The sequence below is a fragment of the Centroberyx affinis genome, unplaced genomic scaffold (assembly GCF_046629955.1).
Source record: "Centroberyx affinis isolate AG114_WGS23_722 - 3 ecotype Tasmania unplaced genomic scaffold, CSIRO-AGI_Caff_v1 ptg001547l_1, whole genome shotgun sequence".
In the NCBI taxonomy this organism is placed as follows: Eukaryota; Metazoa; Chordata; class Actinopteri; order Beryciformes; family Berycidae; genus Centroberyx; species Centroberyx affinis.
The window spans coordinates 234,821-249,832 of NW_027280002.1; the positions used below are offsets into that span (position 1 = coordinate 234,821).

Consider the following 15,012-nt stretch of genomic DNA (forward strand, 5'->3'; position numbering starts at 1 on the left):
CACTCACACACACACACACGCTCACTAATCATTGAAATCGCTTTACTTTCCACACTGTATTAGTAATGATTAACCAGCTTCATTAGCTCAGCCGGCTGCTCTGGTCTGAGAGAGAGAGAGGAGGGGAATTTACTGACTGGCATGTAGTGGAGATTACACACATTCCTTGGGCGGGAAGGTCTTGGTGTGTCAGAGAGAGAGAGAGAGAGAGAGAGAGAGAGAGAGAGAGAGAGAGAATGTGTGTGCCCAGTGGTGGTTAGAGACAAGGAGAGGAAGATGAAATGATGGAGGATGAGCTCTTGGTTGAGGAGAAAGGAAGGGAAGGAGGTATTAGATATGGAAGAAGGGGCAGAGAGGAGAGGAGAGGAGAGGAGATAAAGTGTGAGGGAGGGAGGAGTAAAATGGCAGTGAAGTTATCCATTGTTTACAGTTCTGGCTCCAGCAACCTCGCAAAAACAATTTGAACATTTTCCAACACGCCTTGCAAGCAAATCATTGGTTTGCAAGGCAAAGTAGGAGTAAGAACCAATCCCAAGCATGTTAAACACAGCTGTACTCTACTCTGCACAACTGCACCTCATGTTGACTGGGATTGTGACTAGAGGAGAGAGTCAGCATCTCTTTTTACCGCGGCACCATGGGAATTCACGAGGCAAATCCAGGTCACTTGTTTCTGGTGTTTGGGAGACTTAAAGGAGGATAACCTCTTCTCTTACTATCAATTGTGGCGGTGATACAATACTTAATTTTCTATCTGCTTTTGGAGCTTATGTAACCATTATGCAACATCCTCAGTCCTCAAGGTCAGGCCTCATTATTGCTGCAGGGCACACATATTAATCTGTCTTTAAAATGTTTGAAGTTCACTCGAGGCTTTAGAAGTGGCTGCCAATGATTCGGGGGAATAATTTGAGCACACACCCCACAAGATGCTTTTGCTCATTCTTGCCTTCAAGCCAGAAAGCCCTCATTAAATGCAAAGGCAGAAGACAAACAATATGCAGTGAAAGTTGATATCCACATATTTATGAGCCTGCGGATATGGCTGTAATCATCGCAGCACATGCCTTGTTATGATTTTGTGCTAATTTTCAAATTATGTTTCCTCTTTACGCTGTGGTGGCCACCCACAGCTGGAAAAATGTAAATACAATGACATTCATCACCTGGACTCAACCTGTCACAAAAATAACAATTAAAGTTGCAATTAGGGGAGAGAGGGTAAGTCGAGCCCGTTGGGTAAGATGAGCCACCAGTTGTATCTAGGCAACCATACACAACATGAATCATGCGATCACAGATTTACAAAGAATAATTAATTTCCCTGAATCTGTGATGGTGGAGAGCAAATGGAGGAAGTGGAAAAAGAGCCAAGCTGAAAAATTGAAATGTGCTGAAAACTCACACCAAGTTGTGTATTGTTACAATGTTGAAATTAAGAGAAATCATTATTCTGTGTGTTGAGCCAAGTCATGCATTTTTCATCTTTTTGAAAATAACACAAATTATCACCATAAGCATTGAAGTAAACATCAATTATGTTGTTAGAGAGTCATTATCAGAAGAAACAGATTCTCGGCTCCTGCATGCTGGAAAAAAGGACAAAAGTGAAAGTTTCAAGTTGTGTAGCCTTTGCTACTTTGTTTTAATAAAAGTATTTCATAAAACAGTATGAGTACATTATTTTGCACTAAGGTATGGAAGAGTGGCTCTATTGTAGCACAACATGTAAAAAGTGGCTCATTTTACCCTGTTGTCCCCTACAGCACAATTGTCCACATATACAAAAGAAATCTACAGGAAACACTGGTCAGATCAGAGGAATGACATTTCTTTCATTTTCTTGTTTGTGGAGGGAACAGGTCCTGAAACATACAGCAGGTTCTGTTGTTGTGGTCACACCATAGTACTACATAAATGTTTCGAGTTTAGATAATGCGTCTATGTGTGTGACTCAGCCTTCCTTCCTGCTATTAATTTATGCCTAACAGAAATCATGTCTGTTTTACCTGCGTATAAACACTACCAGTCATGAGTCATGAGTAAATTACAGGCAGCCGCCCTTTTCTTTGCATTGGAATGGATGGTATGATAATAGGTTTTACAACCATAACAAGCTGTCTTCTTCAGCTAACACTTCCATCTGCATGACCTTGCATATTGTTACCATGTGTGCTGATAACATTACATTTTACAACCAATGATAAGCCTGATGCCTCTTTATTACTTCCCTCTTGCTGGGTTATTTAACATTTTGCCTGTTGATATAACAGGGGTCTGTAATTGTGTTGATTATTTTTCCTCAGGCAGTGTCAGGGACAACCCAAAACAGGTGGAGAGGCCTATTAATCCTTAGTGTGTGACAGGTACACACGCATACATGCACACACACACACACACTCACACACACAACACTGGTTGACAAGAGAGGGCGGTCAGTAATTACAAGCAGATGTGAACCTTGAGGAGGTTCCAGGTCAGCAAAAGCAATCCATTAACCGCAAGCATGAAATCAACCTGTAAAACACACACAAAGAAGAAACATAAACGTGTTGAAAATTTCTTGTGCATTCCTCCAGTCCAGTCATGTAGCACAGAAACTCCCTTCAAGGGTCATTTAAAGCCACCTGTAACACAAAAAAAGGAAAGAAAACAAATCAGAACTACAACAGGAAGAATTTGGGAATGTTCCTTTAGTGTCTGTGATCCCCATAATGCATCTCTTCCCGGGCTTCTGCTATCAGTTGGTATCCCAAGATCCCCTTTCCTGGGATATCACTACACAGATGTGATCCTTTTTTGTAGCTTATGGAGAGACAGCCAGTATGTTTTTGCCATTACCAGATGTGTGTGTGTGGGTGTGTGTGTGTGTGTGTCGGAGAGAAAGAGAGCGAAACAGACTGATAGTGTCCATGTCTTTTTTTTTCCATTGGCAGAAGAATCTGTGTAATCACAGATATTGACACTTGGCATCAATGTATTGATGCAATATTGCAGGGAATATATAGAGATGACACATTGTATTGATTGGAGTGATCCCCCTTGAACTTATACTGTTGTTTGGGTTTGTGTGTATTTTACTGTGTTTGCGTGGGTGGCTGTTGCTGGCTTTAAGTGCTCCTCGTAAACTCTGATTTGCAAGATCGAAAGTTGTAAATGCGACTTGTCACGCATTTGAGTGCTTTTAAAAGCCAAATGGACCCTGTAATGAAAGTTGTTGTTTTTTTTTTGATTGTCTATTGTTTTATTTTACAAATCACTGACAGAATGAAGAGGAAAACATATGCATCAGGAATATAACTGATGTTTTAATTCATTTATTGAATACAAAAAATGCAAAAAAAATCACTTGTACCATCATATCTTAACACTTCTTCCATGCTTTTTTTCCTCCAGACTCGCCCCATAAACGTCAGCAACTCTGGTATCACAGAAAATTCAAACTAGTGCAAAGCTGAAGAGGGAGGTGCTCTTCGGTGTGAGGTCAATGCATTAGAAAAGAAAGCAAACCTAAGGCCCTCGTCATGAAAATGAATCTAAAAGCCTTTAATCCATTGCCTTGTTCAATGAACAGTATAAAACTCCAACGTGTTCCAGCCTTGGCCACCATCAGAGAGCACAGCACAACATACAGAGTCTCTCCAAGGCCAAAACACGTTGGAGATTTATACGTTTTTATCCTTGCTCATTGAATTGCTCATTGAAGGCGTATTATAACGTTTTTTTAAGGGCAGATTTGCTTTTTCTTCTGCATTCTGTGCGCTCGACTGGTAATAACGATATTTCCGACAGCACTTTAAGGCAGCATGTGTACGCGTCTGTATCTTTTGAGACACACATGATGTGCCTTTTGATGTGATGGAGGGGAAAAGGGGATATTTTCCTCTCTTACTCTCTCTTTCACACACACACACACACTTGCACACACACACACAGTCATGTGATCATGACCAGATGGGTTTCAGTAATGACATACTTCTGTCAATGCGTTCCTGTAGCGCTCCGGGCCAATAATGGTCACTCCCGTCGCTCTGGTATATGGAATATTGAGTGGGAGAGATGTTGTTGTGTTGTTTGTTTATGAATAGCTACAATGTGGCCGGGTACTGTCAATAAGTCGACAAGGTCCACAATGACCCTGAAAGGACAGTTTGATCAGCTTTGTTCTACATCTATATACTTACTGTATTTTTTGTTTTGGAAAAGCGCGCTAGAAATAAAGATGATGATTGTTGCTATTGTCATGATCCTCTGTGTGTGTGTGTGTGTGTGTCTGCATGTGCAAAGATGCCACAGCTGAATCCAAGTCACAGCTTGACATAAAAAGTCACAAAAGGCTCACAGAGTGGAAGAGGCATTCAAACATAAAAATATGATGTGTTATTCACACTGAATTGGTAATGATTTATGCAGTGCGTCAGAGCAACAAGTGTCCCAGTGCCTGTGCGTTCGAGGTGCGTTGCCATAGCGATATTTCTCTCACTTCCTGGCCCTTTTGAGTCTCTGTGTATGCGTTGCCACGGAAACTGACATATTCTTTTGCCTGTGGTTTTTGCGCCATGTGTCCTTTTGTCAAGAATAGAACAAAAACCACACGCTGTATGTCCAAATGATATTCGTCATCTAAGTCCACAGTGCCAGTCCAGTCAGTCATCTTTCCAACTTGACGTCTTCCAGACATGCGTGCGCAACAGCAACAACAACAATGACAACACCTGCCAAAAGAAGTTTGCTATTACTCCATAGTCCATGCTTAATGGATGTTTTGCATTTTGGCTTTAATAATGTTTTGCATAATATGCATTGCTCACCATGCTGATGTTTGGCTACGATTACTGCACACTTACTGTCTGTAGAAGTCCTTTTCTTTCTTTCTTTCTTTCTTTCTTTCTTTCTTTCTTTCTTTCTTTCTTTCTTTCTCTCTTTACTTCTTTCTTTCTTAAGTGCCTGAATAATTCAGTCAGTTCAAAACATGTAATTGAAGAAGCATGCGCAACATTTCATGCAAAACATATGAATGATATCAGGATTTGTTTTTCTTGCTTGTGCAAAATTGAATTAGATGTAGCAAAATGCCAGAAAATACCATTTGTTACACCTGTGATTATTTGATTACATGTGTTATCTCTGGGAGGACGGATAATAATATTAAATACTAAAGAATATAAATAGGATAAATAGATTACAGTGACAAGTTTTATGATTCTAGTTGAGTAAAGGCTTAGCAACCAACTATTTGGGAACCAAACATTAGGAGTTATGGTGACATTAGAGTCACAGTAGATTTGTCTGTACACAGTCAGTTCATACAGTGTTGCATCTCACAATGCATTTACTTTATACTGAAGATCCATGATAATGCATGCTGTGGTTGTATGTTCCAAGGCATGCAGTGTGAAAGTGGATTATGGCTTGACATTTGTGGGAAAATTAAGTAAATAATCAAATTATTGTCTATTTGAGCGGTAGATGAATGAATGAGTTCTGAATATGACTTGCGGTCTGACGACTTCTACATGATCCTATAAACCTTAATAGATAGGTAGATAGGTAGACTGTGACATTAAAGGAATAAGTTAAAAGTTTTAGGGAGATTGGCCGTTGGTCACCTCGTTAAGAGATGAGAAACATAGACACCAAAATCATCCATGTGTCCCCGGTAGATAATTCACTGCATACACTATGTTGAGTGATAGTGGGCGACTAGCATTAGCTTAAAAGTGAGAGAATGAGATGTTGATTGGATGACTGGATTATTGGATGTGACCAATGTCATATATAATGGTATATTATGGTATAGTGTATGATTTTCCACCATGACAGTCAGATCAACTTGTGTCTTCTGTTGTTAAGGCTGTCTTGGATGTCTAGATCCACTTGGCCATCAACCACCATGACTTCAAGACCAAAACAAATCCAAAATCAGTGCTTTTACTCTGTTGAGGGTAGCTCGTTTAAATGTTCATCCTAGGATTATACACAGTGGATAAAGAGCTGAAAGAAATGGACAGTGGTGGTAGAGGTGGTGTGTCTCTATGTCTGTCTGTTTGTACAAGTGTAAACAAACCTTTTACCACCACAAAATACGCATAAAACTCATGTGAACTTGTCAACAACATATCAAAATCCAAGTTAACGATCAAACCATGTAGGCTGTTTTTTAAACTTTATGCGAAACATTTGCATTGTAAATTGGAATGGGAGTCACTGGGAGTTATACAGGGCTTCAGCTCCTGCAGACACTAGCAGTTAGTATGCCCCTCCACTCTACCATAAACATTCCATAGGTGTTTCATAGGTTGACACTTGAGAACTGAAGCTCATCCATCCCCTTCAGAAATCCTGCTGGGTAGACCAGCTTGACCGAGCAGAGGCCTCTTACTTAACTTTTCCAACTGTTTGTCTTTTCTTTAGCGATGTGTGTGCATTTGTGTATGTGTGTGCGTGTGTACAAGCGCGTTCATGTGCATGCACCCCTCAAGCTGTGTGTGAGGTCGAGCGGGAGAGAAAGAGGTTTCCATAACCAGCTAGAAGAAATGACACACACACACACACGCACACACACACACGCACACACACGCATGCATACATGCTTTGATACTATGCTTATGAAATGGTCTATTATAGAGAGTCTTTTTACAAGCCAGGGAAAGGTGAGAAGCTTGCCCACACACACACACACACACACACACACACACACACACACACACACCCAGGCAGCTCCCCAGGTTGCCTGTATCCACATCTTGTTATTCCCAGATAGCTGAATGACGGCTCTGTTGCTTCATAGCGCTGAGTAGGTCGAATAACAGAGAGCGGACTGCGGGAGGAATGACTTCATGAAAATATTGTCCATAAAAGCAGCATTGCCTAATCACCCAGAGCTAAGTGAAGTGCTTCATTCCATCTCAGAAAACAAACCCTCTGACATTCTTCAAGAAGACTAAACATCTTTTTTGTAAAATGGTCGCTCCTTGCTTGCTGCAGACTGCGTTTTCCTGACCAAATTAACTGTCCAAAACACAGACACATTAGTGTGCACCTGTAAGCCCTCTGTCTGGATAAGGCATTAGATAAATTGGAGCTATGTCTCCTCTTTTATCCTTTTTCCCCCTGCTCTTCCTTACCTCCTCTCCCTCCTCTTGACCTCTCCTCTCAGTAGACACAGAGGAATGCATGACCAGAGATTCAGATGACTTAGAAGTTCATCAAGAGGCAGTCTGTAGGTTGCCAGCTATTCAGTTCAGTTAAATTCTGCCCTATCCTCTGATTAAAACAAAGGCCCGTTGCTGAATATAAGATCTTTGTCAACTATACTGTGAAAATATACTGACTTGTAGTTTCATGAAGAAACTGGTTTGATGGCTGCCTTCCAATCCTCTCTGGCCGTATACTAACCATCTCTCCTCCGCGACATATGCTATGCATTCTTTCTGCTGTGTGTGTGTGTGTGGAGAACATACTGCAAAATCAATCAGTGCAAGGCCACTTCAGTGCTGGTAGATGTCCTCACTTGCTCCTTAGGGTAGGATAGGACTGTCCTGCTGTGTTCTAGACATACGCTCATAGACATACGCTATGTCTTTGTTTATCTTTGTTAACATTATTTTCATTCATTTAGTTGGTCTCGTTATGCTGTATTTCATATGTTTTCATGCTTTTGATTCATATATGTCTACCTTATATCTTCTGGCTCTTGACTGGACACCATTTGCTCTATTATATTTTTTTTGTTGTGTTGTATTATTTGCTGGTGCAACAACGGATTACCATCTAATCTAAACTATATCTGTCTTCCTAGTCATTTGCTTTCTAGGATGACTGTATCTGTTCACCCATCCTTGCATCCACCCATCCATTCATTTATTCATTCATCCGTCCATTCCGTCTTGTCTGTGTCCCACTCCCTCTATCTTTCCCCCATTGTCTGGATATAACATATTTCTGCCCAAATTAAATGAACATCAATCAGTCTGCCATGGTTTTCTTGTCTGTCTGTCAGTCTATCCATCTGTATGTGTCTCTAAGTACAGCCAACAATGCACATTTACACACCCTGCATATACTCTTTCACTAAATTCATAGATTGTAAACATGCAGTAGTCAACATAATTCAACCACAGTACTTTAAAGTACTTTAAATCAATAAGAGCTTTGTATTCCCATGACAAAGACATTGTAATCTTTAATCAAGTCTTTGCGGTTGCATCACACATCTCCAACCACAGCTGGCACCATTAGGAAGAGAGAAATCTGAGAAAGATAGTCTTGATGTGGGTGGTTCATTCAGTAATAAGTGAAAGGTCTGGTAACGTAGGTTTGTGCCAAAATGTAGGTCGCTGTGACACAGTAAAGTGACTTGTCTTTAGCCCTAGTCTCTACTTCAAAGCACTAAAGATATAGATTGTGAATATTCAGCTCAGTCAACCGAACAAACTGTTGTTTTTGCTTTCTTAGTGAAGCTAATTTAGCGAAGCAACCAATATGGCCGCCAGAGAGTGCATTACATCACGTGAAAGCCCTCTGTATGCTCCATTTGTAGTCTTACCTATATCCTATTCTTTGCATTAAGTTTCATCTCCTTATCTCCTCCAGGGTGATTTCACCTGGAGCAGCCTGTCGGGCCGGAGCGTGCGCCTGACGCCAGTTGCCATCCAGAGCCTGTCGGAGCTGGAGCGGGCCCGGCTGCAGGAGGTGGCCTACGCCCGTCTACACCAGGACTATGACCTGGGGTGTCAGATAACCATGCCAAAAGGTAGGAGCGTGTGTATATCTGTACGCATATCTCCGACTCTGGGGTAAATCGTGTTACATCATTTATCTACTAATCTTCTTGGGTGGGGTTTACCGCATCAGGGCAGTTCACATAGCATCAGGTTTTCCAGAACCTGTGACAAATGACTTTGATTTCTGTGACTGTCTAAACTCTCTGGCACTATTGTCCTATGCTGCACACCACACCCATTTGATAGCCTACTAAGCAAGCTAAAATGCTGCTTAATCCAGGTTTGCTGTGTATGCATGTGTGCTTGTGTTCCCTTCCAAATCCCAAGTTTGCGCAACTCCTTTCAAGCATCCCATAAAGTGAAGCCTACGCACAAGCCTCTGACCACATCCTCTTATCATCTCCTCAAGTGCATTTAAGGGAAGTCATGTATAGTCTATGTTTAGAGAGGTTGTGACAACACATGAATTCAGATGTAAACCATACTTCACATCGGGATCGGTTGCTTCCTGTTTGACGCGGTATCTGGTGACCCCCGTCTCACAGCGACACGCGACTCCCTACTCCCTTTCCGCCGCAGCTGAGGGCAATCACCCTGCTGCTGTAGTCACTGAGTAGACTCTAAAATAATATTTTAAATGCTGCAAAAAACTAGGCTATTTTTGTCCTTGCAGGAGAATGCTTCTGGGAAAAATATGTTCAGAAAGTGCATATGACCCTATTTTAAAGCTAAAGGGTTTGTTCAAAACAGGACTGAGTTTGGTTTTTTTAAATAAAAAAGACTTACATGAATACACCCATGTGGCTTTTGCACATACACACACAATGCAAATTACATGCAAATGAAATGCTAAAATTGGGTTCTGAAATTCTGAAAAAACATACTCAGCGGATTTGAATACAAATAGAATAGAATAGAGTAACAGAGTGTCCACTAAATGGCATCTATCACAATTTATGGTGCAACCAGGACAAAAAATGTGTACAGCATAACTCAGCATTGTTATCAGTATGGTCAGTCTGACACAAACAGAGAATACAGTACACATTATGCACAGCAGTGGGTGCATCACTTGTGCGAGAGCCTTCAGACTGTATAGGAGTGGAGTGGCTGCCATAGCAGCAGTATAGTATATGCAGCAGCCAGTAGATTATCCAGGGCCTTGCATTCCAGCTGAAGGTTAAACCTCTCCCCACCATGATTTAATACGTACTTGTCTGTGTTGCTTATGAATTCCAGAGCCCCTGACGGCTGCCATGTGCTAGCGAGGGAAACATTTCAACTCGTGTGTATGTGTGTCCGTATGTGTATGTGTGTGTGTGTGCTATTTCAGCACCGCTAATGTGGCTTTTTTCAGCCTGCTGTTTCTGATATTTATCTGAGGGCCGGGGGTCATGTTGCCGGTGTTTCTCCAAGAAGGAAAGAAAAATGAACGAAAGATTGAACTTGGAGAGATAGAGAGAGGGTTAAGAAGGGGTGCGATGAGAAAGAGAAGCAGAAACAGTTCAGTCGGGACGGTTTCACGAGTGGTTGGAGTTGAACTGCGGAGGTTTGGAGGTCCGGGGGATTTCCGTACAGCTTTGGGAGCCATCTGTCAAAAATCCAAACCATTTCCTATCTCTACTTCTCCCTTCTCTCTCTCTCTCACTCTCTCTCTCCATCATAACATCTGCTTTTCTTTCTCCCTCTATCTCACACACCCTGTCCTCACTCTCTCTCCGCGCTGTTTTCCCTCTGTTTTCCCCTCATACACCCCCAGACCTTCTCCGTTCTCACACTCTCGCTGTTTCCCTCGTCCCCTCTTGCTCCAAGGTGCAATTTCATACGACATATATCAATACAGCTGCAATAAATAGATTCTTGAAGAAACACCACCGGCATCTGCATGTACAGATTTGTTTAAAACCACGCTGGCTGAACCTGAACCGGCGCCCTGAAGGAAGTAGCTGATACTACCATACAGCAAGCTATGGGAGTCTGGGAAAAATTTCCTGAGCCTCACAAGTGACTCATTTGATACAGTTGAGGGAAACGACTGAGGTTCAAACTGAGGTTGCTAAACCAGCAGATCATGGTAAACTCCTTGATCCAGTTCAGGATGATCTGACACCTAAAAGAAAACAGTGGAGTGACCAAATTAAAAGTTGCTGACACTTCCAGGAACTGATGTTCTGGCCAAAGACAAGACGGTTTCCCTTCAAGGACTCCAAGCCTTTATGGTTGCGTCTGCTGCGATTTCCAGGGTTTCCTGATCATTAATCAACAAATCTGGGAGTCATTCATCATGTTGACAGCTGACAAAGTTGCCTTCCTCTCCAATACTCCAATACAAAACCCATGTAACACCCAAGTCGATGTGTGATTGGTTGCGATAACTCGAGCTGTTACTGTTTCTTGTCTCTTCTTTGGTGATTATGTTACACCAGGTTATGTAATGGTGATATGCACGGTACACTAATATGCTTCAAAACCAATACTATACTGGATGTTTATAACTTTTCTTTTTGTACTTTGAAAAGTCAAAACATTCCTCTTGGTGTTCATAGTTGGAGTTCTCATGAATGGTATACCTACAATAAACAGGGGAACAAGGAAAGCCAATAGATTGAGAGGAAATTAGAGGGACAGGCTCTTGGCAGCCATCTTGTCCTTTTCTTATTACCTAGATTTATTCCTTTTCATTTATTTAACCTTTATTTAACTAGGTTAGTGCTGCTGAGATACAGAATTGAGACCTAGCCAAGAAAGTCTATGGATGCTCTATGACACTGCAAATTAGAACATTTTCTGGTATTCAAAGTATGCTATGTCTCATTTTATTCGCTGATAAACAGTATAAATGACTTATGATACATATTTTGATGTGCTGTGTGAAATACTTGACATTTCAGTAAAATGGATTAGAGTTCACAGGGAGATTTTCCCCTGTGTGTAATTTGTGTCTGCGTTCCCGACATAAGCTTATTAGATATAATGAGCAAGATAAGATGCAGGAGATTACGTATATGGAAACTATATTTGTTTGAAACGATTTCCTTCCCTTTTTCTTCTACAGATGGACAGAAGAGGAAAAAGTCACTGAGGAGGAAGCTGGACTCTTTAGCGAAAGAGAAGAATAAGGACAAAGGTACGCCAAGTTCCCTCTTATAATATCCACTCTGACGTTTTTCCAGTGCATAGGGTTCTCTCTCTCCCTCTCTCTCTCTTTCTCTCTCTCTCTCTCTCAGTCTGTGGTCCCCACCCCTCAGGCAGGTGAACGGCGAGGTTATAAAAACACAGTTTCTGTTTACTGGGCCTCGACAGTTTATATTTAGCTTAAGTGGAGGGACTCCTTGTAAGGGGACTGGCTCTGAGAAGCAGCCACTCTGCTGCACTAAGCAAAGCATATTTGGCAGAGAGAGAAAGAGGATCTGAGGCAAAGGAGCTCTGATGGAGGAGAGGAACAGGAGGGGGAAAAGAAAAAAATCAAAATCAAATTAGGAAGAGTTATTGCTGATCTCAGGCCAAATCCCCCTGCCATCACCATCTCTACATGCACATACACACATCCATTCTTTATTTCTGTTAGCCTGGCATGCTATTATCAATAACTTTCTAATGGTAGCAGGTATTAAGAGAGACTGCTAGTATTATAAGTAAGTTAGCTGTACACAGTAATGTATTGGTTAATATAAAGGTGGGTGAACTATGACCTAACAACCACCAATATAATCAAAAATTATATTTCCAGAAAAGCATGAATTTATTTGTTTTATTTTTCCCTATCCTCATGTAACTCACATCCATTTAACTCTGCTTTGATGTATACTAGTAAGATTTATGTCAGGCTATAAATCCTGGTTTAAAACTAAGTTTAGTTTAGGTGGGTTTTTCCTGGACGGGTCCCGGGTTTGATCTTCTCCCCTGATCAATACCAACCCTGCGTTTCACTTTGAAGCAGGCTGAGCCTTTTCTCTGCAATAGAGAAAGGAGAACAGAGAGAGAGAGAGAGGAGGAAGAAGTTGGGTTCTTTGATGCAGCCACAGTAATCTGAGCCGCCTGTGTTGTGACCAGACTTCGGTCAAACAGTATTGGCAAATACGTTTTTAACCTTCGTTTTAATCTGTTTTGAGTACCAGATGGGTGTTTTTTTTTTTATCATACTACTTCTACTATCTGGCACTTGTTGTATTGCCCTGTGCGGAAAACCCCAAACATCTGGTACTTCAAGCAGGTGAAAACAAACAGTTAAGAGTTCTTTACTGCTTCATCCAGGTTGTGAGAGACTTGCTGCATGGACAGAGCTCCAGCGCCAGCTAATATAAACACACTACAATCACATATTAAAAAAAAAATGGTTGTGAAAAAAGGTGCTGAAAATCCAGAGTGTTATTCCTAAAACACTGGAATGGTTCAAAAGCGATGGAAAAAGTTTGATTTATGAAAATCTGACATGGCCTGTAAGCTAGATAAAGTGTGGTTTGGCCATGAACGCACGGCGAAGCACTGTGTGCATTATGTGGGCATCATGCGATCCAGATTATGCATGCGTGTGTGTGTGTGTATGTGTGTGTGTGTGTGTGTGCGTGTGGCTGTGTTACGTAAGCCAGTGTGAGGCTGCGGAGCAAATTCGTTGTGTCACAGTGTTAGCGGTCATGTCGCTCGTGAACCGCAAGCCTTCACTTGTGGTTGTTGAATCCAAATGCCTCTCTCTTGCTTTTTCTCACACACATGTACACACACACTGAACAGCTGGACTGCTTTTTCTCAACTTTTGGCTCAGGCTTTGGGGTTCTGCATAATGGAATATATGGGCCGTGATGGCTTAGTGTGACGTCATTTCTCTCCGGAGCGAGAAATCTCCAGTGTGTGTGTATGTGTGTGTGTGTGTTTTCGCATGTCCTCACGCACCTGTGAACAGTAAAAAAAACTTGAAACATCTTCGGCGAAGAAGCTCACGGCGTCTTAAGTGGGTTTAATGCGTACATGAAACCATTTGTCGATTAATGCCAGCAATACATCACACTGTAGCGCTACAGAAAGTAAGCACTGTAAATTAAACATGGTGGAGAAAAAAAGGCCTTCTCTTCTGCTCACTTATTTTATGGATCATCTGCATCAGATGTGAGTTGGAGGTTAGTTGCTATGGTTTTTGCTGTAGCAGAATGTTGAGTAGACAGTTAAAGGGGGAAAAAAATAGGTGGAACAAACAAAGGAATGAGAGACTGGGCAGATCACACGCTAGCTGTTAATTAATTTTATATGTCAGCGGTGCAGCTGCTTCTAAAAATGGCTTTCAGAGACAACTTAACGTTGCTTGTGGGTGAGATTTTTTTGTCAAACACACTGAGATTACTGGTGTTTCCGAGTTGGCTTATTTCCCCCCCGTGATTGCTGACTTTGTGTGATGTCTTATTGGTGGAAAACAGCTGTAGAAGCAGTGCTTAAAGATTCTTAATTGAGCCCGATGTGATGGTAAACATGTGTCGTGATGCTTTTATGGCGCGTCTGTAACACGCGAGCTCCGACAGAAGCCATAAAGAGTTTAATTGGAGACTTGTTTGATGTTGATTATCTCGCACTGAGTGAGTTCATAGTCTGTAAACAGCTATTTTTGGATGATCCCATTACCACTTTCTTCTCTTCTCTTTTTTAAAATCAACTTTCCTTTCTTTCTTCTTACAGCGGCCTTTATACTTTGGTTTTTCTCTAGTGTTGTCATCTAGAATGATGTTTTATACAACTTTCTCATCTCTTTTTTTTTCTCTCCATTTCCTCATCTTTCTCACTCTCTTTGCATTCATCCTTTCCTTTGCTTTCCTTTCCTTTCCCCCCTCCATCTCTCTGCCCTCAACTTCCTTCTCCCCTTTCCTCCTCCTCTCCATTTTTCGTCCACCTCCCTCTCTCCTCCCCTCCAGAATGTGTTCCCCAGGCCTTCAGTATACCGCTGTCCCAGGTCATTGCTAATGACAGAACGCACAGGCAGCGTCAGGACGGCTATCGCCAGGACCCTCCGCAGCGCGAGGAGCACAAGGACCCCTCCGACCTCGTCTCCTCCATTTTACAGGTCTGTCTATCTATCTATCTATCTATCTATCTATCTATCTATCTATCTATCTATCTATCTATCTATCTATCTATCCCTAACGCCCATTCACTGCAAGAAAGTCTCATTTTACGCCTTAAGTCTATTGTTTTCCTTAAAATAAGTGAAAAATTCGGCCAGCCGGGTGAGATAATTCTGCTTATAGGAATTTTCTAGTAACAAGTGTGAACATCTTGAAACAAGGCAGAATAAGGCAGATCA

General features: G+C 41.6%; 1 protein-coding gene across 1 annotated transcript in view; it reads left to right on the forward strand.

Annotated features, from left to right (window-relative positions):
• LOC139650831 (rho GTPase-activating protein 6-like) overlaps positions 1-15,012 on the forward strand; it is a 77,682-nt gene that overhangs the window by 49,246 nt on the left and 13,424 nt on the right. The window contains exons 2-4 of the mRNA XM_071527613.1: positions 8,596-8,755; positions 11,782-11,853; positions 14,624-14,772. Of these exons, the coding sequence (XP_071383714.1) occupies positions 8,596-8,755; positions 11,782-11,853; positions 14,624-14,772 (381 nt within the window). The remainder of the gene's footprint in view (positions 1-8,595; positions 8,756-11,781; positions 11,854-14,623; positions 14,773-15,012) is intronic.